The 27,656-nt window shown below is 46.1% G+C and overlaps 1 protein-coding gene and 1 long non-coding RNA gene across 3 annotated transcripts in view; one reads left to right on the plus strand and one right to left on the minus strand.

Annotated features, from left to right (window-relative positions):
• The window catches only part of Cdkl1 (cyclin dependent kinase like 1), a 42,436-nt gene that overhangs the window by 3,265 nt on the left and 11,515 nt on the right, over positions 1 to 27,656 (plus strand). For both annotated transcript variants that reach the window (XM_048415369.3, XM_085697574.2), the window contains 3 exons: positions 17,440 to 17,561; positions 24,435 to 24,507; positions 27,395 to 27,485. In XM_048415369.3, the coding sequence (XP_048271326.1) occupies positions 17,440 to 17,561; positions 24,435 to 24,507; positions 27,395 to 27,485 (286 nt within the window). The remainder of the gene's footprint in view (positions 1 to 17,439; positions 17,562 to 24,434; positions 24,508 to 27,394; positions 27,486 to 27,656) is intronic.
• Positions 22,523 to 27,474, minus strand: LOC125387682 (uncharacterized). Its single transcript, XR_007227961.3, has 3 exons — positions 27,339 to 27,474; positions 26,859 to 27,084; positions 22,523 to 23,132 (listed from the first exon to the last, which is right to left on the minus strand). It is a non-coding gene; the product is annotated as an uncharacterized LOC125387682 (long non-coding RNA).

Raw genomic sequence — 27,656 nt, forward strand, 5'->3', positions numbered from 1 at the left:
GCTAGGGACTGAGCCCAGGGTCTCTCGCACACCTGGCAGTACTATATCTGTGCTGCATCCTCAGCCCAGTCAGGACTTAAGAACAACAACAGCAACAAGAACCCACTGAACCCTCTTAACCTACTCTTCTTAAATAATCAGACACTTTAATATTAAAAGGAAAACTAGAAAAGGTACCCTTGGTGGGAAACATGACCTTCCTGAGAGAGAGAGAAAACAATATGGCGATAAAATCATAACATCCAGCTTTATCTTCTGTGCTGTGCCAAGCAAGTCATTTTGTGTGTGTGTGTGTGTGCGCGTGTGTGTGTGTGTGTACATGTGCCTGTGCGTGTATGTGTATATGTATGTGCATGCCCGTGTGTGTGTGTGCGTGTGTGTGTGTGTGTGTGTACATGTGCCTGTGCGTGTGTGTGTATATGTATGTGCATGCCCGTGTGCATGTGCGTGTGTGTGTGCCTGTGCCTGTGTGTATGTATATATGTGTGTGCATGCCCGTGTGTATGTGTGTGTGTGTGTGTGTGCGCGCGCACATGTGTGTTTTGCAGGTTCCTTTTCTTAGCTTCACTATCCACCAATGAACCCATGACAGCATTTGTCATGTGCACTGTAAACCCCATGACTGTTAATACTACATCTGGGGACAATAAGATTCCCAGATCAGATCAAGTGCTATCCCGCACAGATGGTCTATAGCTGGTGAAGCAAACTGTCTATGCGGCTCCCGTTGCCTTGGTGGGACGGTCCCTGGGATCGCATATAGTAACAGAATTGAGAATTCCTCGTGTGGATCTTTCCAGACTCTGCTTCACAAAATAAAGTAAGGCCCAGTAACTACGGCAAACTTCCGAGGGCTGTAGTTGTTTCTCCGTAAACAGATGTAACTGTGGGAGGTGATTGTCTAGCAACCAGCTGGGTGGTTGTAAAGGCGGCACCTCTTCCGTGTCTCCCTTTCAGGTGTGCAGTCCCATCAGGAAGCTGTAGCCAGGGGATTAGAATATCCAGACCTCCAGCTTGCTGAGTTTTTTACCAAAGGTTCTCTCTCTCTCTCTCAACTGGAAACACTACAAATAGCATTATTTTATGCCAACCAGAGGGGGAAAGTGTGACTCTGTTTTATAAAGTAATGTTATTTTTAATATATCACTATCTAAAGAAGATGCAACCCTGTGCTCACCAAGACACTCTGTGAGAGTCGACTCTTCAATATCTTAATTTTCAATTGGAATCTTCCTAGGTTATATAATTGAATTTGTAAAAAAGAAAAGCGAGAAAGAGAAAGTGACTGTCTTTTTGGAGCAGTAGGCAGCACCATTGTCTCATAAAATTACAAAAAGCAAACAACTGCTCTGTTAAAAACAGTTAGCTCCTCCTCTAGGGACAAGTTACTATCACTCTTGTGTCAGCTCAGTGGGTCTCTTTCAAATCTCTTTTCTATCAGAGGAAGAAAAGAACCAATTCCATTCGGCTTCTTTTGGGGAGAGGTGTTTTTGCTCAAGATAACTGACATCAGTTTGGTGTGTGTTTATAGAACCCTGCCACATTCCAGGCGCCATCCTTGGCTGCTGCTGCCATGGGCTTGCATCTTAGCAAGAGAGAGCAACAATAAACAAGTTACTATGTGGGAAAACACAAAACAGCATCAGGCGAAAGGGCAGGGGGTGTGGCGTTCAAACCCCTTCCATAACTTCGTTGTAAACAAACATGTTACTCACATTTAAATGTGTTAAAGACATGTTGCATGGCAGGAAGAGTGGTTATGAAAGTAGCAAGAAGTCAGAGAGCAGAAAGGTCTCTAGAGGTTGCAGATGCCTTTAATCCCAGCACTCAGGAGGTGGAGGCAGGCAGATGTCTTTGAGTTCAAGGCCAGCCTGGTCCACAGAGGGAGTGCCAGGACAGCCAGGGCTACACAGAGAAAAAGAGAAAGTGAGAGAGAGAGAAACCTTAAGTCATAAAGCCAGGTATGGACTAGGGAAATGGCTCAGTGGGTAAAAGTGCTTGTTACATAAGTGCTAGGACCTGAGTTTGAATTTGCAGAAACCATGTTAGAAAAAAAAAAAGTCAGCTGCTTATGGAGACCAGCTATAATCAGCTATAATCCAAACAACCCCTGCAGGGAGATTGGAGTGAAGCCAAGAGAATTTCCCAAAGCTTGTGGGCAGGAAAACATATTGTCCTCTGACCTTCAAATGTGCACAGTGGCACACACAAATGAATCCACATACACACAAGAATGTGTATGGGGTGTACACACACACACACACACACACACACACACACACACAAAGCCAGGCATCATGTGCTGGACCATCAGGACCTCATGGTGGGAAGTGGCTTTGAATAGATTACATGCAAGCTTATAAACGTGCTTGACTCCAGCCCAGCCCCATCCCCTATCCCACACCCCCAGTGATATCTATGTATCCAGCAAAGTGGACTGTGTGGTTAAGGAAAACACGAAACTTCCAGCTCCTTCTTAGGTTCCCGGTCTCTGCTGCTGATTCTCTGTGGGCTGAAATGGTAGCACTGTTGAGAGAGGAGATCAAAGACGGGACACTGTGCTCTGGATGTCTGGGTGACCTACCTCTGGCAGGTGGTGCAGAGGGCAACAGAATGGGCCAGAGCTACTTCAGTTAAACAGCTGGAAGCCCAGCTAGGCCTGAGCGACAGCTCTCTCTCCTCCAAGACACGAAAAGTGAGCTAAAGAAGCAGAGGGTGTCACGTGGTTTCACTTGGCAGATAGGAAGGAGCTGGTGGCCCAGCAGACGTGGCTGCGCTGCTAGGACTCAACGATTATCACTAGTGAGCGTCTCAGAAGGTGGCGATTGTGTCCTGTTTTGCATATTGGTTCAGGGTGGTAAATGATTTGCCAGAACTCTCCTAGACAGGAAGCTGGACTGCAGACCCAGCCCTTCTGCTTTCACCGGCCATGGGTTCTCACAATCTGCTTTATTCTCTCTCCTACAGGGCCGTCTCTGTGACTTGTGGCTCCCAGGGAAGTCAGAGGGGAGGAGGGTTCCTCATGATCCTCATTCCCTACTCTAGAGTCTTTTGTTTTTTAAGAAGGGAAAGTTATTGTTTGCCCCCAACAGAGATGAGAATAAGTGGATGGGGTGTGTCCTTCTGAAGCTTTACCGTGGGCTGGAGATAGGTCGCTTAGTGGTAGAGACCTGGCATGGGCTATGCGAAGCCGCTAAACTCACTCTACTGTAAACATCCCAAAATTCGTCATGTGTTTGTTGTGCAAGTGGAGACTGAATGTTATCATTCTTCTTCAGGTGCCATCATCCATCCAGGTTTTTTTGAGACAGGATCTTTCTTTGGCCTGGAACTTGTCAATTAGACTAGGCTGTCTAGTCAGCGAGCCCAGGGATCTGCTTTCTTTTGCCTTCCCGGTGCTAGAAGCATGAGCCACCATACCTGGCCTATTTGTTCATTTTGTTTTGAGACAGGGTCTCTCTATGTAGCCTTGGCTAACCTCGAACTCCATGTGTAGACCAGGCTAGCCTTGAACTCATAAAGCTCTTTCTATCTCGGCCTCCCCAGTGTTGAGATTGAAGGCATGCACCTCCTTGCCTAGTCTTGCCTTGTTTCTTTAGGTGGGTCCAAGGTATTGAACTCAGGTCCTCATCCTTGAATAGCAAGCACTTTACCAACTGAGCCATTATCCAGTGCCAACAGTGTGCACTCTTACAAAATCTTTTCATCCCATTTATTTGTGTGTGTTTCTGCGCGTGCACACACACATGTGACATAGTGTACTTCAGGTGGAGGTTAGAGGACAACCTGTTGTAACCGGCTCTCTCCTTCTACCATGGCATCCTGAAGACTGAACTCAAATCATCAGGCTTTTGGGCAAGCATCTTAACTGTTAAGACCTTTTGCTGGTCCTGCAGCATGCATCCTTAAGGAGAACAATGTCACCCCAAAAAGATCTACATCGGATCTTCCAGGAGGATGACAAAATGCCTAATCTTTTTACTGAGTAAAGTATAAGTAAACATTCTATGTAGATACAGCCATCTGATATATTTGTAGCATTAGGTTTCTGTTCTAAGCAATTAGGAGAAAACAAAAATGAGGAAGGTGCCTAGCTGTGAAGGAGACAGCTATATGCTGCTTGGCAGAAAATGTTCTCAGCTGACCTGACAGAGCATGCATGGTGCTGGGAGAAGCTGCTGTTCCCCGTCACCCCACCTTCCAGTAGGGACACAACTGTGATTGCATGGCCCCAGAGTTGTCGCTAGGGACCTTAGTGTTGGATCCTGCTCAGGGCTGTCAGGTGACCTTGGACAAGCTCTACTGCCTCCTGGAAGCCTGCCCACCCTTATCTCCTGATTTATGTCTCTGCCTGGTACTGCTTCACTGACTTTTTGCTGAGGGGAGCATACAAGGCTCTCGAGCCAAAACTGTAGCTGCAGCCAGGCAGCCGCAGGATGCAGGAACAGAAGAGTGAAGGTCAAATCTGGAATAGCCGAGGAGAGAAGCAAAGCTCAGAGAGAAAGGCAGAGGGTGGGATTTGAACATGGGACATGCTCCGTGCCGAGCTAGCGTTAGGCTCCCCAGGAGGCTCACCACCTGTAAACTCAGATCACAGATACTGTGGCGAGTCACTAACATGCTGCCAGGCATTGCTGGGAGAAGCGGGACCCCTAAGGCTCCTGGTTATTCAACAAAAGCATTAACTAAGCACCATATGTGAGCTTTGTGCCAGGCTCCCGCCACTAAGTACCACCAACATACGAGAGTGCCCTCCACCCCCAGCACACAGCCTAGCCAATGCTCCGATCTTTCTAAAGGCATCCACTCACTCAATGTTAAAGCCTCAGTGGGCAATCTTGTGGCATTTGGTCCTAGCAAAAAAAAGGAAGAAAAAGACAGGGAAAATTTTTAATCCTACTATGGCTAAATGGAGTCCTTTCCAGATTTCTATTCTTCAAATTGTTCAATTTGCTTATGAAAATGGATTAAAAATGCAATCCATTAGTAATGAAAATTAGTGCTCGTCTCCTCATTGTTTAGGCATGTTCAGCATTATCTGTTATGGACTGTGGGGGACTAGACTTGCAAACTCAAGCATTGGTAAGGATCACATCAACACCATACATGAACAAAGGTGGATGTGTGGGGAGCAGTGTGGAGAGGTAGGGGCAGAGCAGACTGCTAATCTCACATCTCTGGATGGGGTCAATGTTCAGCCCCATAGGCTACCCACTCAGGGAGATAAGTTTTTAGTTCTTTTAGCAAGAAATTAGAATTTTGTGTGATGTCTCCTAAGATTTTTTTTTCTCTACAATTTTTGGAAGAAAAATTAAGACTATGTGTTATTTATTTTCTGCATGCATGTGTGTTATGTGACTATGAGTGCATGCATGCATGTGGCGCCATGCGTATGGAGGCCGGAGGACAGTTTTCAGGAGTCAGCCCTTGCAAGCCCTCTGCCTTGTTGGGGCAGAGTCTCTCTGGTTCAGCTACTGTGCTTTGGGTCCCAAGCTGAGTGGCTCACCAGCTTCTAGGTGGTTCTGATTCCACCTCCTATCTCCCAAGAGGGGTACAGAGATGACAGATCCACACCACCGCGTGCAACTTCACCACCGCACATAACTCTTTGCTTTTTTGTTTTGTTTGTTTTTGTTTTGTCAAGACAGGATTTCGGGGCTGGAGAGATGGCTCAGCGGTTAAGAGCATTGCCTGCTCTTCCAAAGGTCCTGAGTTCAATTCCCAGCAACCACATGGTGGCTCACAACCATCTGTAATGGGGCCTGGTGACCCCTTCTGGCCTGCAGGCAGAATATTGTATACATAATAAATAAATAAATATTTAAAAAAAAAAAAAGACAGGATTTCCCCTGGCTGTCCTGGAACTCAGTCTGTAGACCAGGCTGGCCTTAGACTCAGAGATCGCCTGCCTCTGCCTCCAGAGTGCTAGCATTAAAGGCGACACACAAGTTTTTATGTCGGTTCTTGGAGTAGGTCTCAGCCATCAGGCTTATGAAGCTACCCCTAACCGTCGGCCTGGCCCCCAAGTTCAGAACATTTAAAAGCTAAAAGACTAGCACAGCTGAGACCCTGAGCCCATTGGAGCCTCGCAGTCCTCACTCTCTGTTCCTGTCTGTTTCTTTCCCTTACTCCTCTGCTCCACCCGTACATTTTTGGCTCTCCAGATATTTGACACAAGGTCATTCTTCTATATAATAACCATGCTGTGAAACTTATCAGCAATTCAGTACTGTTATTTAATGCATAGTTGACACCCGAAGGCTCCATATTGTCCCAATAGTAGCCACATAACTCTGTGTGTATAAAGTGCATAAAAGCAGAGATGCAGGTGGGTGTGGTGACGGGAGGCAGAGGCAGCAGGGTTGCGAGTTCAAGGCTAGCTTTGGGTCCCAGACCAGTCAGGGTCGCACACTAAAACTGTGTCTCAAAATGGTAATGGCAACAAAAATGCCCCAAATGAAGCAAACAAAAATCCTAATAAATGTAAGGCGACAGGTTCTATGACGCTTGGTGACTTTTCTCCTGACTCAATTATTATAACAGTTGCTTTACTATACTTTTTTCTTACTGGTTAGTCTTTTGTTTGTCTGTTAGAAAAGAACTTAATACCACTATGTATTCAGGAATGTGTAGATTAAACACAATATACGCTGTTAGTACAGCATAATTGCTCTTTTTGATCCCAACGTGTCACCTGTTTGGCCTCCTTCAGTCTGTTCCTGGGTTCTGACAGGCGTCCACCATTGTGTGCAGACTTTGCTGCGTGATAGGCAGATAAAAATGTCTTGGACTCCACCTGCCCCCACCCTGTGAACAGCCATTTCTCCAGGAGCCTGTTTCCTTTTAGTGGTAGCTGACAAAATGTCCTGACTTTAAAGGGTTAAATAATTTTTTGAAAATTCCCACGTCGTTCAGGTCCCATACAACACAGGCTCTGCAGACACTGTTGGCCGTTGGGCTGCCAGGTTGGGACCTTGAGACTCTGGCTTTCACTCTGGGCAGTATTGGCTCCAAGGACTCAAGGAGATGGGGTAATGGAGGTGGGTTTTTTTGTTTTTTATTTTTTTTGTTTGTCCGGCATAGACCAACACTGGCCATTTATGTAAGCTGGTTGTCTGTCTCATGGAAGACAATGGGAGCAGTTTCTTGCCCACAACAAAAGGAACCAAACAGCCCTTTCTCATCCCCTCTGTTTGCTCAACAAGTGGAGACCTGTTTAATTTCATTTCTACAAGATGATGTACAAACAGCAAATAGTAACCGGCTGTTCTGTTTGTTTACTCAGAGATGTTCTGGCTTAGCCCTCAGGGATTTAGCGGCACAGATTGTGTCCTCGCTGCCAGTGAGAGCCAAAGCGATAAGGTGACAGCAAATACTTCAGGCACAAAAGGTACAGAGACCACCAGGCAGGAGCCTTGCTGTCTTCCAGGCCCTCAGTTCACAGTGCAATTAAGCCCGTCCCCCAGCCCGTCAGTGTCACAGGCATTGTGACCTATGTCACACACCAGACTCCAGAAAATAAAATACCCTGGGACAGGAGGAGACAGAATAAATTATTTTTGACAAATAATTTTGAATAGGTTGGGTGAGTATATGTGCTGAGAAATGAATCACCCACAACAAATAATTATTGTATAGTTCATGGATGCCGTGTTTTGACATATGTTTCTGTGGCATGACCAAATCAAAGTAATTAGCATGGCTGTCCCCTCAAATACTTGCCATTTCTCCGTGCACTTGCGTGTGATTGTGGGCGTGCATGTGTGTGTGTGCAGGCATGCTTGCACGAGTGTGTACATGCTGTGACGGTCAGAAGACAACCTTGAGTGGTGTTGGTCAGACTCCACCTCCTCATGTTTTGAGGCGGATTCTCTCATTGGCCTGGAACTTGCTCATTAACTGGGGCCGGCCGATCTCCTGTCTCTGCCTCCCTGGTGCTGGGACTACCCACAGGAGCTACTACCGTGTCTGCTCTCTCATAGATGGGGTTTATAGATCACACATAGATAGGGTTCTTGAGACTGAGCTCAGGTTTTTGCACTTACAAAGCAAATACTTCACCAACTGCAGCATCTCCCTAGAACCCAAATATTTGTTAAGTCTTTGCAATGAAAACATTTAAAAATCCTGTCTTTGCGTTATTTTGAATAATAATAATTATTATATAGTTATTAACTATACTTACTTTGTTGGGTAGCAGAACATTAGGCTTTCAAAATGAGTGGCTGTATGATTCATCTTGATTTTTAAAACATCTTACTGCTTTTTTCCCATTTAAGTTATTTTTTATTCTCAACCTACAAGAATTCTAGCCAGACATGCTATATGATATTTTATATCGTAAGTTATCCAAACCACACCTGAAGGTAGTAATTTTCCTGTAGAATGGAATAAAAGAAAAAGAAAAAAAAAAACAAAACTGGGTCAGGGATATGCCTTTCACTTGGGCTTTAAAAATGTCTTAATTTCAGTTGTACATTTGGCAGGATTAATGTTTTAGTCTGCAAATTTGCTTTCAACAGGCATATTCTCCTGTTAATTATTATCCTTCTTTATTGTTTATTAACCTTAACCTTAACCTCTAGTAAACATACCAGTGGGTAGAACTGTGTCTCTGAAAATCATTGAACTTGGTCTCCATATCTGCTAGAACAATAAAAGGTGGGTGTTCCTAAGTCAGCCAGTGTCACCACGGCAGTGACAAACGGCTTCGCGACTGCCGGCGCATGCTGCCCTCGGCGTCATTTTCCGCTGTGGCCATGGTTGTACTAATAATTCTTCCATGGTATTTTTCACAATGAAACAGCCCAGTCATCCACGACACACATCCCTGGCCTGCTAGGTTTTCAGAGGGTTCCAGAAGAGATCTTTCCCCCTGTGTGGCCTCCAGAAAGCCTATAAACACCACTTAGCCTGGCTGCCTTCAGTTTCCCCAGAATGGAATTTTCCTCTTGATTGTTTTGCTCAGGGTTGTGCTGAGAGGAAGGTAGGCAGTTCTGAGGGCTTCTGTTTGTCCCTCTCTTACTGTGTAGCTCATGAAGCTAATGTTTGCCAACTGCCAAGAGCATCTACCCCAAATTTGCCCTCGGGAGTGGAGAGAATGCTCTCAAGCGTGGCTCTGTGGATCTGCCGGGCCCTCTGTGAGTCAGTACTACAACCCAGGGCTCTGGGAACACATGGGGTGTGAGATCTCAGTGCTCAGGCCGCAGACCTGATCACTTCGTGGGTTTACTTGGAATTGGTCACAGATCCCTTTGGGAATGCCTGCGGTGACATCTCAGGGTCCTTCCTCAGAGTTATTCTCGTTTGTAAGCTGCATGGAGAACTTCAGTTTCCCACCCTAAAAGCCAACATCAGCTTTGTCATCTGTCAATTCTTCCCACTAATGCAAATCAATGAACACATTAGCCTGCCCTCCCCCCATGCCAACAGGACTCCATGATGGGGCATTGTGTGGGTCGGCTCAGAGCCCGGTGAAATGAGATATTCTGGCCACTCTGGGCACTGGGTGTTGGCCGCTCTGGAATCTTGTTCCCACTGGAAGTAGAGAAACTAATTCCCACGGTAATAACTTCAGTACAAAGAAGGCAACCCTTTCCACTCAGCCCACCCAAAACACCCGTAGATAAACCTCCAAGTCAACACCATCCTTGCTGTCTGTGGTGCTCTAGTAGTGAAAGCATTTGCTGGGCCTTCCAAGGAAACGTGGTCAAGTGGGGGCCCCAAATAATCCATTCTAGAATTTCCATCTCCTCAACTTGCCCCATCCCTTTCTCAATGCTTGGCCAAGGCGATTCCAGCAATAAAGCAAGGCGATTGCCTGCCTTATCTGATGAAAGCCCAACTTCTGGACAGCTGGGCCAGAAGCATAAGCTATCTTCAGTTTCCTCGATAAGAGTTAGGTCCCAAGCCACAGGATAGGGCGCTCCCATCAATAAACTTGCAGCTTTATATTCCACTGTGCTCACGGTCCAAGTCCCTCAAGACTCCTGCTGGCCCAAACGAGTCAGGTCCTAGCAGTCTCTGAAGATGGTTACTTCCTCCTTAAGGCCTGGGGGGCGGGGGCTTCATTGTAGATAGGGGTCCTTCGGTCTGGAGGAGTAAAAGAGGAATTTAGAGGATGGGCATCCTCCACAGAGGCCCCTGGACCGTGGGAGGGATCGTCAAACTGTGGAAACCGTTTCTGCCAGTGTGCAAACTTCTCCCAGCACAGGGGTTTGGGCAATTTTAGGGCTTAGGGGTTCCAGGCTCATCATCCCAAATATTACTATCCCATAAGGTCCTTTCTGCCCCTAGCCCTGACTGTGGTGTGAGGATCTGTTGAGACTTCACATTTCACTCCTTTGGGACACAGTATTTTGAAAGTGAAGTCTTCTCAGTGGTCGGTCCTGTCTCCATCGGAGACAAAAGTCCCTTAGACGGCTTCTAATCTCCACTTCCCCATCTTTCTCCTGTGCCACCTCTGTTACACAAGCCACCTGCTTCTCATCCAAAACCAACACCAGTGGAAGCGTTCATGTTTATCTTGATCCTGACTTGGGCCTTTCTTCCACCCCGCCCACCCAGCCTTCAGGAGATCTTTGTCTCGTCCGATTAGTGATTGATCCACATCCAGAGCTCCGTTCTGTAGGTGGAGCTGGGCCCACGTCTCACACTAGCACCTGTGCATGCCTCCACCCCAGAAGGTAAAATGCAAGAAGTGGAGCCATGTGTTAGTAGCTTACTTTGGGTAATAGCCCTGAGGACAGGAGAAAGGGAAAAAGAGAGAAGCCAGTAGAGGCAGCAGGGCCTCAATCTCCAGAGACTTACAGTATGCCAGCTTGGGAATCCTTGAGAAAGGCCCGGGATTGATCATTTTAAAGCTATGGGCAAGGAGAGGGGTGTCACTATGTCATTCTAGATGGATGGAACTGATGGAGGACTCCCTCCAAACTGTGAAAACCATTCTACTGGGACAACTGGGAAACTCTTACTTTTTAGACTTTAATTTCTGTTTGGGTTTTCTCTTTGTTTGTTTGTTTGGTTTTTTGTTGTTGTTGTTGTTTGTTGTTGATTATTGTTGTTTTGGTTTTTTTTTGCTATTTACCACAGTTGTTGGAAAAGAATGTTTTTGAATGGAAAACCAAGAAATAGGCATTGAGAAAAAGGGCCACTGTGTTTCCCTAAAGTACAGACTTTCCCATTACTCCCCAACAAAGAACACAGACCAGAGGGTAGAAGAGACCACAGACACAGTGCTCTGTATAATGGTCACTCTAAACCATGTGGCCACTAAGGACTCGCTAGAGATCACTAAGCCAGAATCTTCAGTGGCCAGGCAGGTATTGGTGAATGGATTTGTCTCTGTGACTAAATACACTCTGTTATTGGTCTTGAAATGTGCCTTCAGCTCTGCTGGTTGTATGTTTCCCCACTATAGATAGAAACGTGGGTCCATGGAACAGTTGACTCTAATGTTTGTCAGTAACATGACAATGAGGCTGATGGGCTCGCTCACTGGACCTTGGTGTCACAGGAGGGATAGGAAGTGAGGGGGAGAGCAGCAAACTAAAGCACATAGTCCCCTAAAGTGAACCACTGCTCTCAGCAAGCTCGTTCAAGCCACATAGCTAATGGGCCTGGAGCTGCCAGACCACCAACATTTTCCAGAGCAGCTTCGGGACCAGAGCAATATCCCCTGGTCACTAAGTGCCAGCAACGAATGTTAAAAGTCATGAAAGTGCTGTGGAGGAAGGAAGCTGAACAACAGACCTCCAGGGATGCAGGGCCTGAGTTCATCATAACAGATACGGGGTTGATGACAGGCACAGGGGCTGTCCCAGAAGGATCTGTGACACTGCTCTTCATAGGAAAACCAAGTGGACATCGGGTCAAACCCAGCCTGGAGGACACTAAAACACAAACCGGGGTCTTGGCAGATGGAGAGATGGCTCAGTGGTTGAGAGCATTTGCTGTTCTTGCAGAGGACCCAGTATGCTTCACAGCTGTCTGTAACTCTAGTTCCGGCCTTTGTAGCCAGGGTATGCATCAGTGTGTCTACACACACACACACACACACACACACACACACACACACACACAGATAAAACACTCATAGACATAAAGTAAAAAGAAATAAATATTTTTAAAAGAAGTTTTTATTTTTAATGCCAGAAACGGTGCCTCACTTGGCAGCATGGGAAGAAAATAAAAAGGAGACTCTTCCAACCTTGTGCAGACCCTGCTTTTCATAGACTAGCTGAGGATGGTGGTAGAGACTTAGAAAGGACTCCGGAGGCCTTCCAGATTGGAGCAGCACAAGACAGAATGCCAAGAAATAAAACCAGGCTTGAAGCTGTGGCTTCACCCCCTCACAAATCAGGAGCAATTATAGCTAAACAAGCCACAACCCCTTTGTAGTATTTACGGTAGTCTGTTCTGTCTTGTACGTGGCATTTGGTTCTTGTCATCTAATTTATTTGCATGTTCCTCAAGACATCCCTTTTGGGCAAAGGTGGAAATATATAAGGCCCAGGCATGCCCAACAGTCTGACATCATGGCAAAGTATTGGTATCTTCAAAGTTCATGCTCAAGAACTGCACAACAGAGTCATGAGGAGAAAAAACTCTCCTCATGATGATTTAAGTATGTGTCCAATGCAGTGTCGGTAAGCAGTCATAGCTCTCCTGTGTCCCAGGCACACTGTGGACCACAGGAAGGACACCTGAGAGCCCTCATAGACAAACATACACAATTATGGTAGCTGTGCTCTGTGAACCAGCTTAAAGACCAAGGTGTCCTCCTGATCCCTTCCCCCAGGCCAAGGAGTTAAGGACAGAGGGGAAGGATGTGCCTTGAGATGCCAAATCTGCAAGTCTGGTTCATCGCCCATCGCAGGAATACCATAGTGGCTCACAAAACCCTCCAAATGAGGTCCTCTGCCCACCACCCCGGAGTTCACTCCCCACGCGAACTTCCTTTAAAGGGAAGCAACGGCGTCATGCTCTCTCATCTTCTCTCTTGCCTATGGGGACCTGCTTTCCTCTCTGCCTCTTCCTCACCTCTGGATGTTCAGGTTCTTCCGACTTCTTCCTGTGTTAGCCGAGTCTTCTTACAGCGCGTGGGGACTCTCTGGCTTTATCTTGTTCTAGCTCCAGGAACCGGCCAGGTGTACTTTGGACTGTCAGAGTCCTGTGACATGGAAGGACCAAGACGAGCAGCTTTCTCCTTGTGGACCTGCCCTTCCTCTTTGCTGTGTCAGCATCCTCCCATTGGACAAATCTTTGTTCCTTCTTGATATCTTACCTTCACTTGACTCTCAGCTCTAGTTCATTGCCACATTCTGACTATTCTGGTAACAAAGTATCTCCAAACAGTGTCTTTCTGCCATCTCTCTCCTCTCTCTGCTGGTCCAAACCACTATCATCTCTTACAGGCAAGAAGGCACTGCACTCTCTCCTCTGGTCTGTGTTTTTTGTTTTGGTTTGGTTTGGTTTGGTTTTTTGGTTTTTGCTTTTTTTTTTTTTCCTTTTTTGAGCCATTCCAGATCCTACTGCCATAAAGCTCAAACCCTGAGGGCTGTTTATCACAGCTTGCTGCACTTCCTGCCCGTGATTTCCCATTGCACCTAAGAGAGAGTGTCAATTTTCAGCCCACCCGCTCCATGAGGACCCATGTTCTCACTAGCTGGCTGGCCATTGCCCATGAACATCACCCGCAGGACACACAATTTCAGTTCCTTAAAAGACCTCTGTGTGTTATGCCCAAATCTGCGAAGTCCCCCAAAAGCCAATAAGGAGACTGAGTCCCATATGTAAAAGCAAAGAGCCTTTATTTTATGCGAATTTGCAAACTCGGTCTCTCTGCATGTTCAGTGTATTGGAATAAATAGAGAGCCCTGAGCTCAGTTAGAATTGGGTTTTATAGTAGTAAAGGTGGGGGTGAGGGGTTTTTGAGGTTCAGGACTCCTAATTGGCTGACATTTGTCTAGGGTGTCCTGGTGAGTGTGTGCTGGCAGGTGATCCTATCTGCAGCAGTTGGAATGTTAGGCATTTCCTTTGGATGGCCTGTTCTTGGGTGGTGTTCAGGTAATCTTGGTTTATGGTCCTTTCTGCAACCAGGTATTGCCTCAGGGTAAACTACTGAGACTCAGGCCTCTATTAAATTTATTGATGGCTGAGTCCTACTCTGGCAGGTGATAATGATTGGAAGTAAAGAACTTCCTTTGGGTGATCTGTTCATATTTAGCTTATCCTGGCTGGCTCCTACAATGTGAAGTCCTCTCCTGATAACAGCTCAGTCGTCTGTTTCTGGTGTTCATAGCGGGAGGGAGGTTATTTGTTTTGGTAGGAGAATGGTTGGATAAGGGGCCATTAAGAATTGTTGCTTTCTTGCGGTGGCGTGAGTATTTGATAGATACAATGTTTCAGTTTTGTGCCTAAAAAGAGTTCTAGAGATGGATTGGGTGTGAGAAATAACGATCCTCGTTTGATAATAAGAGTACTAGAGTCCGGAAAAACGTGGCAGTTTATTTTACAACTTTGCAAAGCTGGGCATCAGCTCAGAGAAAAGGCCAAAAAAGGCGGCAGGGGGGGGGGGTCTTAATGGATTTAGTGCAAAACAGTGGTTTTAAAAATCCTAATCACAGGGTTCGGTGGTGAAGAGCACTGACTGTTCTTTCAACAAACCAAGGTTTGATCAGCACCCACTGTAGCTCACAACCACCTGTAACTCTAGTTCCAAGGGATCTGATGCCCTCTTCTGACCTCCACCAGGCATCAGGCACACACATGGCAAACAGATATACATGCAGGCAAAACATTCATACACACACACACACACACACACACGTAATTTCCCTACCTGCTGAATTCATTGGTTGAGTTCTTCAGGGAGGTGCAATCTTCACAGGGTCTAGCATTGTTTATCCCCGTAAGAGTCCCATCCTATTTTTTTATTTTATTTTATTTATTTATTTATTTTGAGATAGGGTTTCTCTGTGTAACAGTCCTAGTTGTCTTGGAACTAACTCTTGTAGACCAGGTTGGCCTCGAACTCACAGAGATTCAGCTGCCTCTACCTCTCCAGTACTGGGATTAAGTGTGTGTGTGCCACCACCGCCTGGCTTAAGAGTCCCAAACTGTTAGGTCAGGATGCAAAGCTTTATCTAACATATATCCTGGGGTTGAAAATTCCTGTCCAGATCCAAAGGAAGCTCCAGTTCCTTAAACTCTAAAAAGCAGTGCTTGTGTCCAGAAATGACAGTCTTGACCCAGCTCAAGCTGGACTACAGAAGGATTGCTGGTGGTTAGATAAAAGCCAGCATTCCTCAGCTTGTGAAATGGGTTTCCTTCCTGTCTGTCAAAGGGAGTCATTTCCCTTGCCTCTAGCAGAAGGGATATGTAGCTCTCCATTGACTATATTTGTGGTTGCATATTAAAGCCCATGCTGGCCTCCAGACTCCTAAAGTCCCTATTCACAAGTGTCCGTTATGTATTTCAAAGTCTACACCAGCATCCTGGTTGCACCAGCTCTGGGCTTTCCTCCTTCAGCTGCTCAATCTCCTTATAACCTGCTATTCTCTACCATTCCCCCACACCTTGCTTTCTGACCAGCTCCATTATTCTCCCTCATCCCTGCTTCCCTAGTCCTGACCGTGTCTAGTCTGTGTCATTTTATCTCTGCTCTGGAGTCTTCCAGACGCCTCTGGCTGCTCTCTCTCTCTCTCTCTCTCTCTCTCTCTCTCTCTCTCTCTCTCTCTCTCCTATAATAAAAAACTTTTCAACCCAATGGAGGGGCCATTTCGGTAGTTTCCTTACTGCACCCCTTGTGTACAGTTCTCTCCTTCTCTGGTATGTGAGCACAGTCGCGTGGCAGGTTGCCTGTAACTCTTCATGCCTAGGATAAGCCAAGAGTGCCTAGGTGAGCAGGTGCCAGCTGGAAGCCAGTGAAGAAAGGGCCTCCTGCTTATCCAGGCGTGATTCTCCAAGGAGCTCTAAACACAATTCATGTTGGTCCTATATTTTTAAATGCTTACAAATTGGATTGCATGAATTTTATTATTGGGGGGAAGGGGACCGTTTTAAGACAGGATTTGTCTATATAGTGCTGGCTTCCTAGAACTTGCTCTGTAGACCAAGTTAGTCTCGAACTCACAGAGATCCACCTGCCTTTGTCTCTGAGTGCTGGGATTAAAGACCTGTGCCAGCACTGCCTGGTTTATCATGTTATTTTCTATTAGGGAGAAAAGTTAGCATGATATAAATAACACTTGACTACAGAATCCTTGTAGAAAACTATTAGTAACTGTTGGGTTAGAGTGTGAAACATTCCAAGAGACTCTTGTCCTTGAACATTTGGTCGCCAGCTGATGGCATTGTTTTGGAAGGTTGTGGAGCCTTTAGGAGCTGGAGCCTCACAAGGGAGGTCACAGGATCCATGGAGGAGGGACTTGAGGTTTTATAGATCAGACCCACTTTGTGACATTCTCTGCCTGCTGACTGTCAGGCAATGTTATCAGCCACCTCATAATTCTGTATCCCTTTAGACTGTAAGCCAAGCAATCCCATAAGATGCTTTTTGTCAGGCATTTGCCACCATAACAAGAAAAGTAATGACTGTCAAAGATTATTTGGAAAAAGAGGTGCAAAGTGCCAGTGTTAGAAATCATCAGACAATAATGAAGTAGACACTAATGGTGGTCATTGGTTATACAGCAAGAATGGGCACTACAAAGAGGGCATTGATTGGGAGGGTGTGTGTGTGTGTGTTGTTACAAATCTCTTTGTTCTTTAGAAAAAGATTTATGTCTTCCATGCTTTTAATCATAGCACTCAGGAGGCAGAGGTAGGTAGATATCTGTGAGTTGGAGGCCAGCCTGGTCTACAGAGTGAGTTCCAGGAAAACCAGAGCTGCATAATAGAGAGACCCTGTCTTAGAAAGGAAGGAAGAAAGGAAAGAAGGAAGGAAGGAAGGAAGGAAGGAAGGAAGGAAGGAAGGAAGGAAGGAAGGAAGGAAGGAATTCTACTGGAATTATCTGTTCTATGCATAAGGAATCCATGAAACCAGAGAACATTAAGTGAAAGTGGTTACTAATCACACGTTAGTAATTGCTAATTATTTAATACTTTGAGAGTTTGAACCCTCTGGGGATTCTGACCCGGGGGCACAGGAGCAATCTGGGAGAACTCCTCAGAGAGGATACTTAACTAGAGCAGCAGTCCCTTGCTCAGCTGTCTTCTCAGATCTCTTTGCTTGCACAGCCCATTCGCGTCCCAGTCACACTTCCCTTCTAAGTCTCTGAGAAACAGCCCAGGAAGAGAGACTGGGTGATCCTATTTACAGCCTCCTTCCACATACAGAATGAACCCCCTGAAGGGAAATAGCTTGATTTTTACTGGAACTCCGAGAAAGATGCTCACAGCTCAGCTTTACTACCATCCTGCCTCTTGTACTTTCAGCAACTCAAGCATCCCAACCTTGTCAACCTCCTGGAGGTCTTCCGGAAGAAGCGGAGGCTTCACCTGGTGTTCGAGTATTGCGACCACACAGTGCTTCATGAGCTGGACAGATACCAGCGAGGGTGAGTGGCCACCCCTTACCACAGAAACGGACAAAGCAAAGCTCACAAGGATTCGTGAGGGAAAGTAGCCATGGGGACTTTTCTTTAAGGCTGTGTAAGAAGCCATGCATGGTGAAATAAGACAGTTGACAGGTTGAAGCCACCCTGAGCCATAAACCCTGCCTCAAAAGCAAACAAAATAATAAAATAAAATTTAAAAAAACAAGTAAACAAAAGTAATGGTCACTGTATCTCTGATGCTGGTTTAACAGGCCAGAAATTTCAAAAAGTGTGAAATAAGTTATAATGTCATTTCCATGAAGGAACTCACAAGTAACATAATAACACGAGAGACAAACCTTGTCATCCTTGGTCCATGGCTCTGCACTGAAGTTGCAGCAGCCTCTCTGAAAGAAGAGGGAGGAGGAGAGGAGATATTTTGTGTCCAACTAGGGAAGCATAGTGAGTGGCTTGGACTTCAGAAGAAAGCATTTCTAAAAGAATGGGGACACATACCTGTGATTCCAGTTCTTGGGCGGCTGAGGCATGAGGACCACCAGTTTGAGGCCAACCTGGGCTACACAATAAGACTTGGCCTCAAAATACATACATGCATGCATACATGAATGAATGAATGAGGAAGGAAGGAAGGAAAAGGAAGGAATGAAGAAAAAACCTAAAGCAACCTGAGTATTTGGTTTGCTGCATTAGTCAGGACATCTTTGGTAGAAGTGACAGAAACTGAGCTTGAGGTGAGCGCCAGTCGAGAGCGCAGGCGCAGGAGGCTGTGACTGGAAGAAACTGTTGAACAGCCAGTCGCAATGATGCAATTATCCCTGGAGCCATTTGCTGTGACTGGAAGGAGACAGAGAAAAATTACTAGTAGGTCATGGGAGTTAGAATTTAAAATGAGTCAAGATAAAAGGCTTCCTGGCGGAGGCGACATGCAGTTCAAAATAGGGAGAATTTAGAGAAGTTGGTAAGAGAAAATTGTCCCGTTCTTTTTTCTTACTCCATTGCTAGTGGTGGGGCAGCTACCTTGGCTGGGGAAATATGGAGAGTGCCTGGCAGGTCAGAGTTGTGGAATAGTGGACTGACCCCGGCTTGTGTCCTCACTCAGCGGCCAGAGGACAAAATTCTTCTCACATTTTTTCTCAGCTTTGCCCAGGAGCTCACGCTCCCTGTGACGTTGCTTATATATGATCTGTCATGACCTCCTGGTAAATGAGATTAAAGTTGCTTGCAGCTTGTTAACGTCCATGAAGCAGGATTTTCACGATCCAGAATGTTAGAGCCAAGAAGACAGGCTCCCCCCTTCAGAGAGTCGTCAGCACAGAGGAATGATGTCTGAAAACGAGAGAGCATCTTCTGTGTTGATATTTGCTCTTTCCGGAGCTTGCAGGAAGCACTCTGCAACTTTGCTAGTGTAGTTTCTGCTGCTGTATGGTACAGTGGAGACACTGCAGGGGGTGCGGCTGCTCACGGTTGGCCCATTTCCCTTGTTCTTACACTGTAATCAACACAGAAGCCTTCTGGAACCTCAACCGCATATAATCCGCCCATGTAACAAACACGTCATTAACTGTGCCCCAGAAAGCGGCAAGCTGGGTGTCCCCGATCTAATCCAGTCCTCTCCCTGTCTACCCAAAAGCAGCAATAAATCTCACATGTTCCTGACTTGAACGACCCGACTGCCTGCCCCCCTTAGAAACCCGCCACAGCCGAGGTTATTATACCTCTGCTTCTGAGCGACCGCCTGAAGCGGGATCCCCGTGACCCGCCTCATCCTTGGGTTTGAGTCATCTACTCCGGCAACACGCGTAACCATGGGAAACATCTGCTCACATTTGCCGCTTTATTACAAAACAAACAAACAAACAAAACCCACAAAAGACAAACAGGGTCAAGCATGAGAGAAGGTGTATGGAGCCCACTCTCTGGGAAGCCCCACAAGTTCAGTTCTTGCCCTTTCGGGTGCTGATGGGAACTCCACTGAGTAGGCATACTTGCTAGGTGACTGCTCAGGGAACTCAACAAGAACCTGTCTGTTGAGATTCTTCTTGACTTATCTGTGATACATTCATTCTGCCAGAATAGGGGTCAGGGCCCCTGGGGATGAGGACGGTGGCTTTCTTTATGACCATCTATCTCTAAGACAGAAATGAGGGTTGGAGGTAGAGGGATGGGAGATTGAGTTTTTATGACCTGCCTTCAGGAAGGAGTTATGAATCAGGTATAATAAACTCTTCAGATAGTCAGAGATAGATAAATGGGTGTGCGTGCTTTTGTGCGCATGTGTGTAACACTGTGGTAAATGTTTGAGAGAAACAGCTGTTTAGGGAGAAGGACGTATTTGAGCTCCTGATCTCAGAGGCTCTGGCTCACGGTTGACTGACTCCATGGGTCGGCTCCTGAAGCTCTGCAGGACACTGTGATAGGGAGGTTGTGGAGATAGGGCAAAGCTGCTTATCTCTGACCAGCAGGAACAGAGGGGAGTAACAGGAAGGGTCAACACTTACCCTTGAAGTCATGCCCCCAGCGACCGACTTCCTTCTACAGCTCCACTCTCCCCCAGTAGTCTATTCAGATGTTGAGCTCATTGGCTAATGACCCTACCTATGTTAGGTCAGAACCCTTGTCATCCAGCTGTCGCTGGAAAACCCCTCACAGACAGAGCCAGTGGCATGCTTCACCCTCCATCTAGTCAAATGACACTCAGATTTACCATCAGGACAGAGAGGGGGCGGGGAAGAGAGCAAGAAAACCTTAGCTAGGATAACGGCAAGTCTTGTTAAATTAAATTTGATGAAGGCATTTTACCTAATGAGAAGGCTCTCACCAGAAGTGGGTGTGGATGCAGCCAAACTGTCTCAGTGTGGGGACAAAAACAGATGGCCTGCTTTCCCTCACCAAATTCTTTGCTCCTCATAATGATTATAAACTGATTTTTTTTCATAAATCGCTGAGCCTTAAGTCAGTAGTCAAGGTTTATACAAAGATGTTGCTATACACAGAGTTGCTGCCCTGGTTTTATGCACTGGGCTGGCTCATTTGTCTGGTTGTTCACCTCACTGCAGCACAACGGACACTGTCTCTGGTGCTGACAAAGCCCCGTCTGGAGGGCTGGAGACCATGGCTACAGTGGCCAACTTGCCAGCTGCTTTGCCAAGAAAGTGCTTCATGCCTTGTGTTCTAGGGCGAGTTCTCTGTTTCAACAAGACACTTTTATATGTTTTACATGCATTGGAATATAATTTTTAGACCTATTATTAATATAAATCATTACATCAAATTATATTATTTCTAGCTATTTTTCCATTACTGAATATTCAAGAAGTTTTCAGCATTTGGTCTGATAAATAAGTCTACTACAAGTTTTTCCTACAAATAGCTTTTTTTTTCTTTGCTTTCCCTTTAGAAGTTTTCAAACCAGGACTCTCATGTATACATTTCCCCAAACTAAACAAATTACCACCCATGATGCAAATAGATATATATTTTTGCTTATAACTAACTCTAACTTATTATAACTTCAGTTCTATTATTAAACTATTTTATGCTTGAAGTCGATCAAATGTATAAGGAAGGAATAATAGCAACCCTATCCAAACTCTTCTAAAAAATACAGAAGAAACATTTCCCTAGTACTTTTCTGAGCCCAGCCTATCCTGATGCAAAAACCAGATAGAGACGTTTCAAATCAATGATGAGTGTTTCTTATGGGTCCAGGAGAAAAATCCCTGCTAAAATTATTAGCAGATAATGTAATGTAAAAGGTGGCACATTGACATTTCCTAACCTAACATTTTTAGATAACCTGGCTTCCTGTTTCTAAATTTAATTTATTTTATGTGTATGAGTGTCCTGCCTGCATGTACATTTGTGTGCTATGCAAAGCCCAGTGTTCTCAGAAGGCAGAAGAGGATGTTTGTCTTCTGGAAATGGAGCTATGGATGGTTAGATACTATCGTGTGGGTGCTGGAACTGGAGCTATGGATGGTTATATACTATTGTGTGGGCGCTGGAAACTGAACCTGGAACCTCTGCAAGAACAGCAAGTTACTTAACCTCTGAGTCATCTCTTCAGGCCCTGTAGGCTCCCAGTTTTGACAGATGAAGATTTAGTTCTCACAAATCATTATCCCCTCTGCTTCCCTATACCAATTCTCCAAATGCTTATACTATTAATTTAATATTAGCTAATATATACTATACCATTATGCCATACCATAGTTTCATATTGTATTTTTGTTGTTTTTTGAGGCAGAGTCTCCCTAACTAGCTTTCACTGTCTTGGGACTCACCTTATAATAAAGCAGGCCGGCCTTGAACAACAGAGCTCCACCTGCTTCTGCCCTCCCCCATGCTGGGATTAAAAGCGTGCACCACTGTGCAGACTTTCTTACTGCATTTTCCTCAAATTAATATTGTCTTTGCCCTTTAAATTTCCTTAACGTTCTTTAACCCTATTGAGAATTTCCCCTAGTTTTAAAATAGCCTCTATACTTCTCTGTAGGGCACTCACATCCGATTCCACCAGTCCCTATTCGTTTGTTTCTTATTTCTTGGTGGCACCCTGCCTTTAGTCCCCTGTGTCAAAGCCTAATGTCCAGCTGCCCTCCTGGTACCTCCTTCTGCTACTCTTGCAATTCCCCCTGAATTTCTCTGCAGTTGAATTCCTTACTTCCCGAGTTTCCTGTCCTCCTCTTTCTGGGTTTACTTAATAATTTTTTTCCCAGCACATCTATCTCTAACTGTAAAAAGATAGTATACTTGTTCAGAAATCAGATATTTTTTTTTAAATTTGCTTATTTATGTGTTTTTATGGATGCTCTCTCCTCATGCACACCAGAAGAGGGCACCAGATCAGGTGGTGGTGGGAGTTGAACTCAGGACCTCTGGGAGAACAGCCAGTGCTCTTTAACCACTGAGCCATCTCTCCAGCCCCCTAAATTAGATGTTTCTAATGATACCTCCCCAGCACTAGCACCTCAGCATCCCCTCAGAGGGAAGCAGACACGAGTCATTTGTGTTTCTGGGGTAAAACAAGCTTCCCAAAGCAGAAGGAAAGAACACAGCGCAGCTGGGCTCCCAGCTTTCGGGAGGCAGAGATCAGGAGTTCCAGGCCAGGTCAGCCAGGCAACACAGTGAAACACTGTTTCCAAATAACAACCACAAAAGAGCACAGCTCAGATACAATGGAAGGAGGTTTGAGAGCAGGCTTTCTTCTATAGTCTTCCTTGGCAGATGGATTCCTGTCCACCATCCCTGGAAAGAGGAGCTATGGAGCTGGCCACTGTGTGGTTTGTACAGTTTCAACACCGAGAAGTGTGTGATCATGTGCTCAGCAATCGAAGAATATTAATAATATGATGTTATAAGTCCTTGTGAATTCTTTATTTTGGGAAATGTCTTTGGAGACTCAGTTTCTTGGCACTTACAACTTTATGTTGCAAAGTCACTGAATAAGTACAATGCATTTTTCCCGAACAAGAGTTGGGTGCAGGGAGCTTTGGAAGTCCACTTCTTCGTATTCTTCTAGGCCGTTTTTCCAGATAGGTGAGTTTTCCTGGTGTTTGTGCCTGCATGTCACTAGAACAAGGAAGAGGATTTGGTGAAAAGCTACCTCAAGTCTGAAAACAATCCTAATCCAAAAAACGTCCTGACTATTCTTCCTGGAAGTGGCCTCCTCATTTCCGGCCCGCTGTCCCTGTGTCTGTCCAAGCATCCTTTGATTTGCCTGAAAGGATTTCCGGCACATCTGGTCTATGACAGCAGTGGCCTTGTGGCCTCTCCCAGGGCTAGAAGTGACTTTCTGTGATCACCTTTAGTGCTGCATGCATTTCCTCCCTGGTCTGCACATCAGCTTTGGCTGAAGGCCACAACAACGTTTAATTTTTGATTCATAAAAATAATAAGTCCAGCGTGTGTGTGTCCGGGGGTGGTCTCCAAAAATAAACAATTCTCTTTCTAATCACTCCTTGGCCCATACTTAAAATGCTTCTCTCCTGATGAGATGCCTTTTTCCGTTCACATGCAGTGTTTGTCAGGGCTCCAGGCCGCCATGGTTAAATCGACCATGAGCCAGTGAGGAAGGGATGGAGAAAGAGGCCCAGTTAGATACTGGGATGGGGAAGGGGCAGGAAGATGTGAGGGTGATGTGGTTGGCAAGGAGAGGTGTGTGTAGGGAAGGGAGTGTGGTGCTTATCTGTGCTCTAATTATTTTGATCTTTAGTTATACAGCATGCCACATAAACCTCTTCCTTGTCACAGGGAAGCCTCACTTCTCTCCCTTCAAAGGAAACAAACCATGCAAGTCACTCAGGCATCCGGAGATGCTGCACACAGGGGGAAGCCTTGCTTTAGGACCATAGTCTAGAGCACCCTGAGCAAAGACACAACATTGTTTTTTTGGGCTGTTTATTCACTAATTTTACGTTAGTAAGGTCTGCATTACAGAAATGGGGCCTGGTGGCCCATGCCTGTAGTCCCAGCACTAGGACTCTATACAGGATGAGCCCGAGTTTTAGGTCAGTCGGGGCCACCATAGCAAAAAGCATGCCTCAACCCTCTCCTAAAAAACAAAACGAAACAAAACAAAGAAAGAAGTTGAGGAGGAGTTCAAGTTTCAGGCAGTCCCAGGATATAAATACTCGTTGAAATCCCTGTGGGCTTTCATGAGTCTTTCCTGTAAAAACCCATGTTTGTGAACTTGATTTCCCTCCCGTTCCGCAGTGTGCTGGCCACACACTATTAACACTCTGGGTCTCAAGAGGGTTCTGTCTCCTGGGATGTTTCAGTCCCAAAGCCTGCACTGGTTTGGATTGGGTTTCTTGAGCGGCATTCCACCGCGGGAGTGAAGAACGTGTTTGTCTGTGTTTTGTTTTTTATTAGGGTACCAGAGCATCTCATGAAGAACATAACTTGGCAGACACTGCAGGCTGTAAACTTCTGCCATAAGCGGAACGTAAGTCTCCTGCTCGCCTTTGAAAACTCGGGCGGCTTTTCCTAGGCCACGGCTGAGCCTTGTTCAAAGTTCCTATCACACCTTGGTGGGTATAATTTTTCATAAAACTGGCCGGCCTAAGAGACTGAAATCCCCGGCTTAGCTATCCCTTTGTATGCAGATCTTATGACTCAGACATTTTAAGAACTATTTAGGGGCTAGAGAGATGGTTCAGCGATGAAGAGGACTGGCTGCTCTCCCACAGGACCTGGGTTCAATTCCCAGCACCCACACTGTAGCTCACAGCTGTCGGTAGCTTCAGTTCCAGGGGCTCTGACACCTTCCCACCAATGCATATAAAGTAAAGTTAAACAAATTGTTTTTAAAACACCATCTAAAGAAACTAGTCCCATTTTTTAAACTTTAAAAATGTGAGGCAGAAAGCTCCTCACTTACTTAGCCTGCGATGGCTTGGTTTCCTGAAAAGGCTTTGAAATTGGGAGGGGCAACCACAGAGGCCTCATGCCTGGTCAGCTGCAGTTGCATGGGTGGAGTTCCAAGCCCAGGGTACAAGTGTCAGTGTCTGCTTTGGTGAGATAAAAATGCTAAAGCTGCCTCTGGTTCTCCTTGCCACAGCTGGGCTGGAGGGAGTCAGAGTGGAAGACCCAGGTGACAGGGCTTCATAGATGCTGAAAAACCTGCTGCACTCTCCCACCCCTGCCGCCTGTGGTGGCATTTCATTTGCATTTTAACAATAATATTTTGAGTTTTTATTAATCATGTTACAGCTGCCTGCTTCCAGGCATGGATGCCAGCTTCCTGGGTTCAAACACAGATGTGGGCTTGCTCAGAATAGATGAGGCCTTAGGTGGGATCCCCCAGCACAGCAATCAATGGACTTACCAATGAATCAATACAGCAAAAAGGGGGGAAAAAAAAATTAGATTCCAACCGCTAAAAGCAAAATCCCAGACTGCAAGTTTAGAATTTCATTCTAGCCATGCATACAATTGGACTGCAGCCATCTGTTAGCTCAACTCCCAGGCCACCCGAGCCTAAGGGGTTAGATCCCTAGAGCCTGCCCAGGTGAGGTTCTTCTGAAGCTGCTTTTCAAGAAGAAAAGAGAACAGCCACTATTTTGCTTTCATTAGTTGAAGCCTAGAATCTGTGTCAGAGCTGGGGTGGAACTCCATGTAGACCTCTCGCCTAGCATGAGGTCTTGGGTTTGACTCCTAACACCGAGAGAGAAAAAAAAAAGCAGTGTTTTACAGCAGAAGACATGGACAGTCCACACACGCACACACACACACGCACACACCCGTCCTTGGCATTCATTGGTGGTGAGCACTTTCCCAGCAAACCAATTTCAGTACGGGGGCGGCAGGAAGGAGAGTGGGGGAGGCCCAGAGGGAAGCGGGGAGGGAGAATGAGAAAGTTAGCTCTCCAGCCAGCCCTGGTGGGGAAGAGCTGTGGACGTGAAGACAAACAGCGTACCACAGCTCCCTGGAGAGCCCCAGACTCGGTTCGTGCGCTGGGGGCGGGGGACGCTAAGTGGAGGAGGGTGCCGAGTGGGGGGAGGGTGCGGAAGCTTGTAAGGAATTCCCAAACAGAGCGAAAGCACATTCTTGCTTCTGAGTCCCTCTGCCCATATGTCATCGTGGCATTCATGGAAGGGCCTATTTATAGCAACATGTAAAATGCCTGGTGAAGGACTTCGGACCCCGGAGCCAGCGGTTACTGAGAAGCAGATAGCGGAACTTAACCCTCCCCTAGCCTTTCCAGAATGAAAATGCTGGTGGGAAAAGCCCGATGCCGCTCTCTCAGCCCCCACCGTCCTTTGGAGTGGGAACTGCTGGGCCCACGAGGAAACTCTGTCCTCTTTCCAGATTCTAAGAAAGTCAGGGATAACCCCAAGGGTTTCAGGCGTCAGGCCAGCGGTCTCTAGGGCGGCAGAAAGATCCGACATTTCCCAGCAGAGAGGAAAACCCTTGGAATATTTTGTCCCAACTTAATTTCTAAATGTAATCGTTGGTTAAATGTTGTTGACTGAAGAGGTTTATTAGATTATTTTTTCAAAGAAATTGTCATTTAATAAGCAAGTTCTGCGTAGCTTCACCCTGTTAACGCGGCTAGTTATCAGGTGATGGGGCTGCACAGTGCCGGAGCCGCCTGCGCCGGCAGAACCCTGGCCGTGCGGTGGGACAGAGCTGACACCTAGCGACTCACCCCAGAGGGTGAGGCTGCAGCCTGTGCTTGTTTATCTTGTCAGGACAAATGTCAGAACTGCAAGGAAGATCTCTTGGCGAGCGCGGCTTCCCGCCCAATCTTCCCCGCTTATCTCAGCAGGCCCAGGGCTTGTCCTGTTTACCTACCGAGCAGGCCGCGTTTTGGTGAACTCTCCTGATGCACCACGCTGTAGCTCCTGCTACAGGCTGTGGGTCTCAGAGCCTTCAGTCCTTTCTCCTTCACCTACAGCCGGCAGGTTAAGTGTGACTTCTAGTTAAACACGAAGTTCCCCTTTCTAATACAGATTGTATGCGGTGTGAGGTCACTGGTGGAGTGCAGTTTGTGGATAAGGTCCCGGATTGATCCCCAACACTGAAAAAAAATGTCATTTATCAGAAATCCAAATGTAACCAGTTGTCTCACATATATTGCTTTGCTGAGGCTAGTCCCTCTCCTTTCCTTTGTCCTGTCACACTTCTTGGTCTTTGGGGTCCTTCAGGAATTTAAAATGATTCTGTCTATAGGGATGGTACTAGCTTTAGTCTGTTGTTGTCTTATTCAACGGGCTAATGAAAGATTAAAGTGATGTAGCCATTATTTGCTAAATATCCCCGCCCTTTGCTCACGGTTTGTGTTACGGTCGCTCCTTCATAACATTCTTGTCTTGCTTTCTTCTCACCAGTGCATCCACAGAGACGTGAAGCCCGAAAACATTCTCATCACAAAACACTCCGTCATTAAGCTCTGTGACTTTGGGTTTGCACGGCTTCTCAGTGAGTACTGATGCTTTCTCTGGGGTAAAGGAAATATTCTTGCTATGAGAGCTGGTCTAGACTACCGAAGGCCTGTTCTTGTGTTCTGCCTAGGAAATAACCTTGCTATAAACTACAATTCTTGCAGAATTTTGTAAGGGGATATAACTTGAAAAATGCATAAGCCCACAA

The sequence above is a fragment of the Myodes glareolus genome, chromosome 11 (genome assembly GCF_982192425.1).
Source record: "Myodes glareolus chromosome 11, mMyoGla1.1, whole genome shotgun sequence".
Lineage (NCBI taxonomy): Eukaryota > Metazoa > Chordata > Mammalia > Rodentia > Cricetidae > Myodes > Myodes glareolus.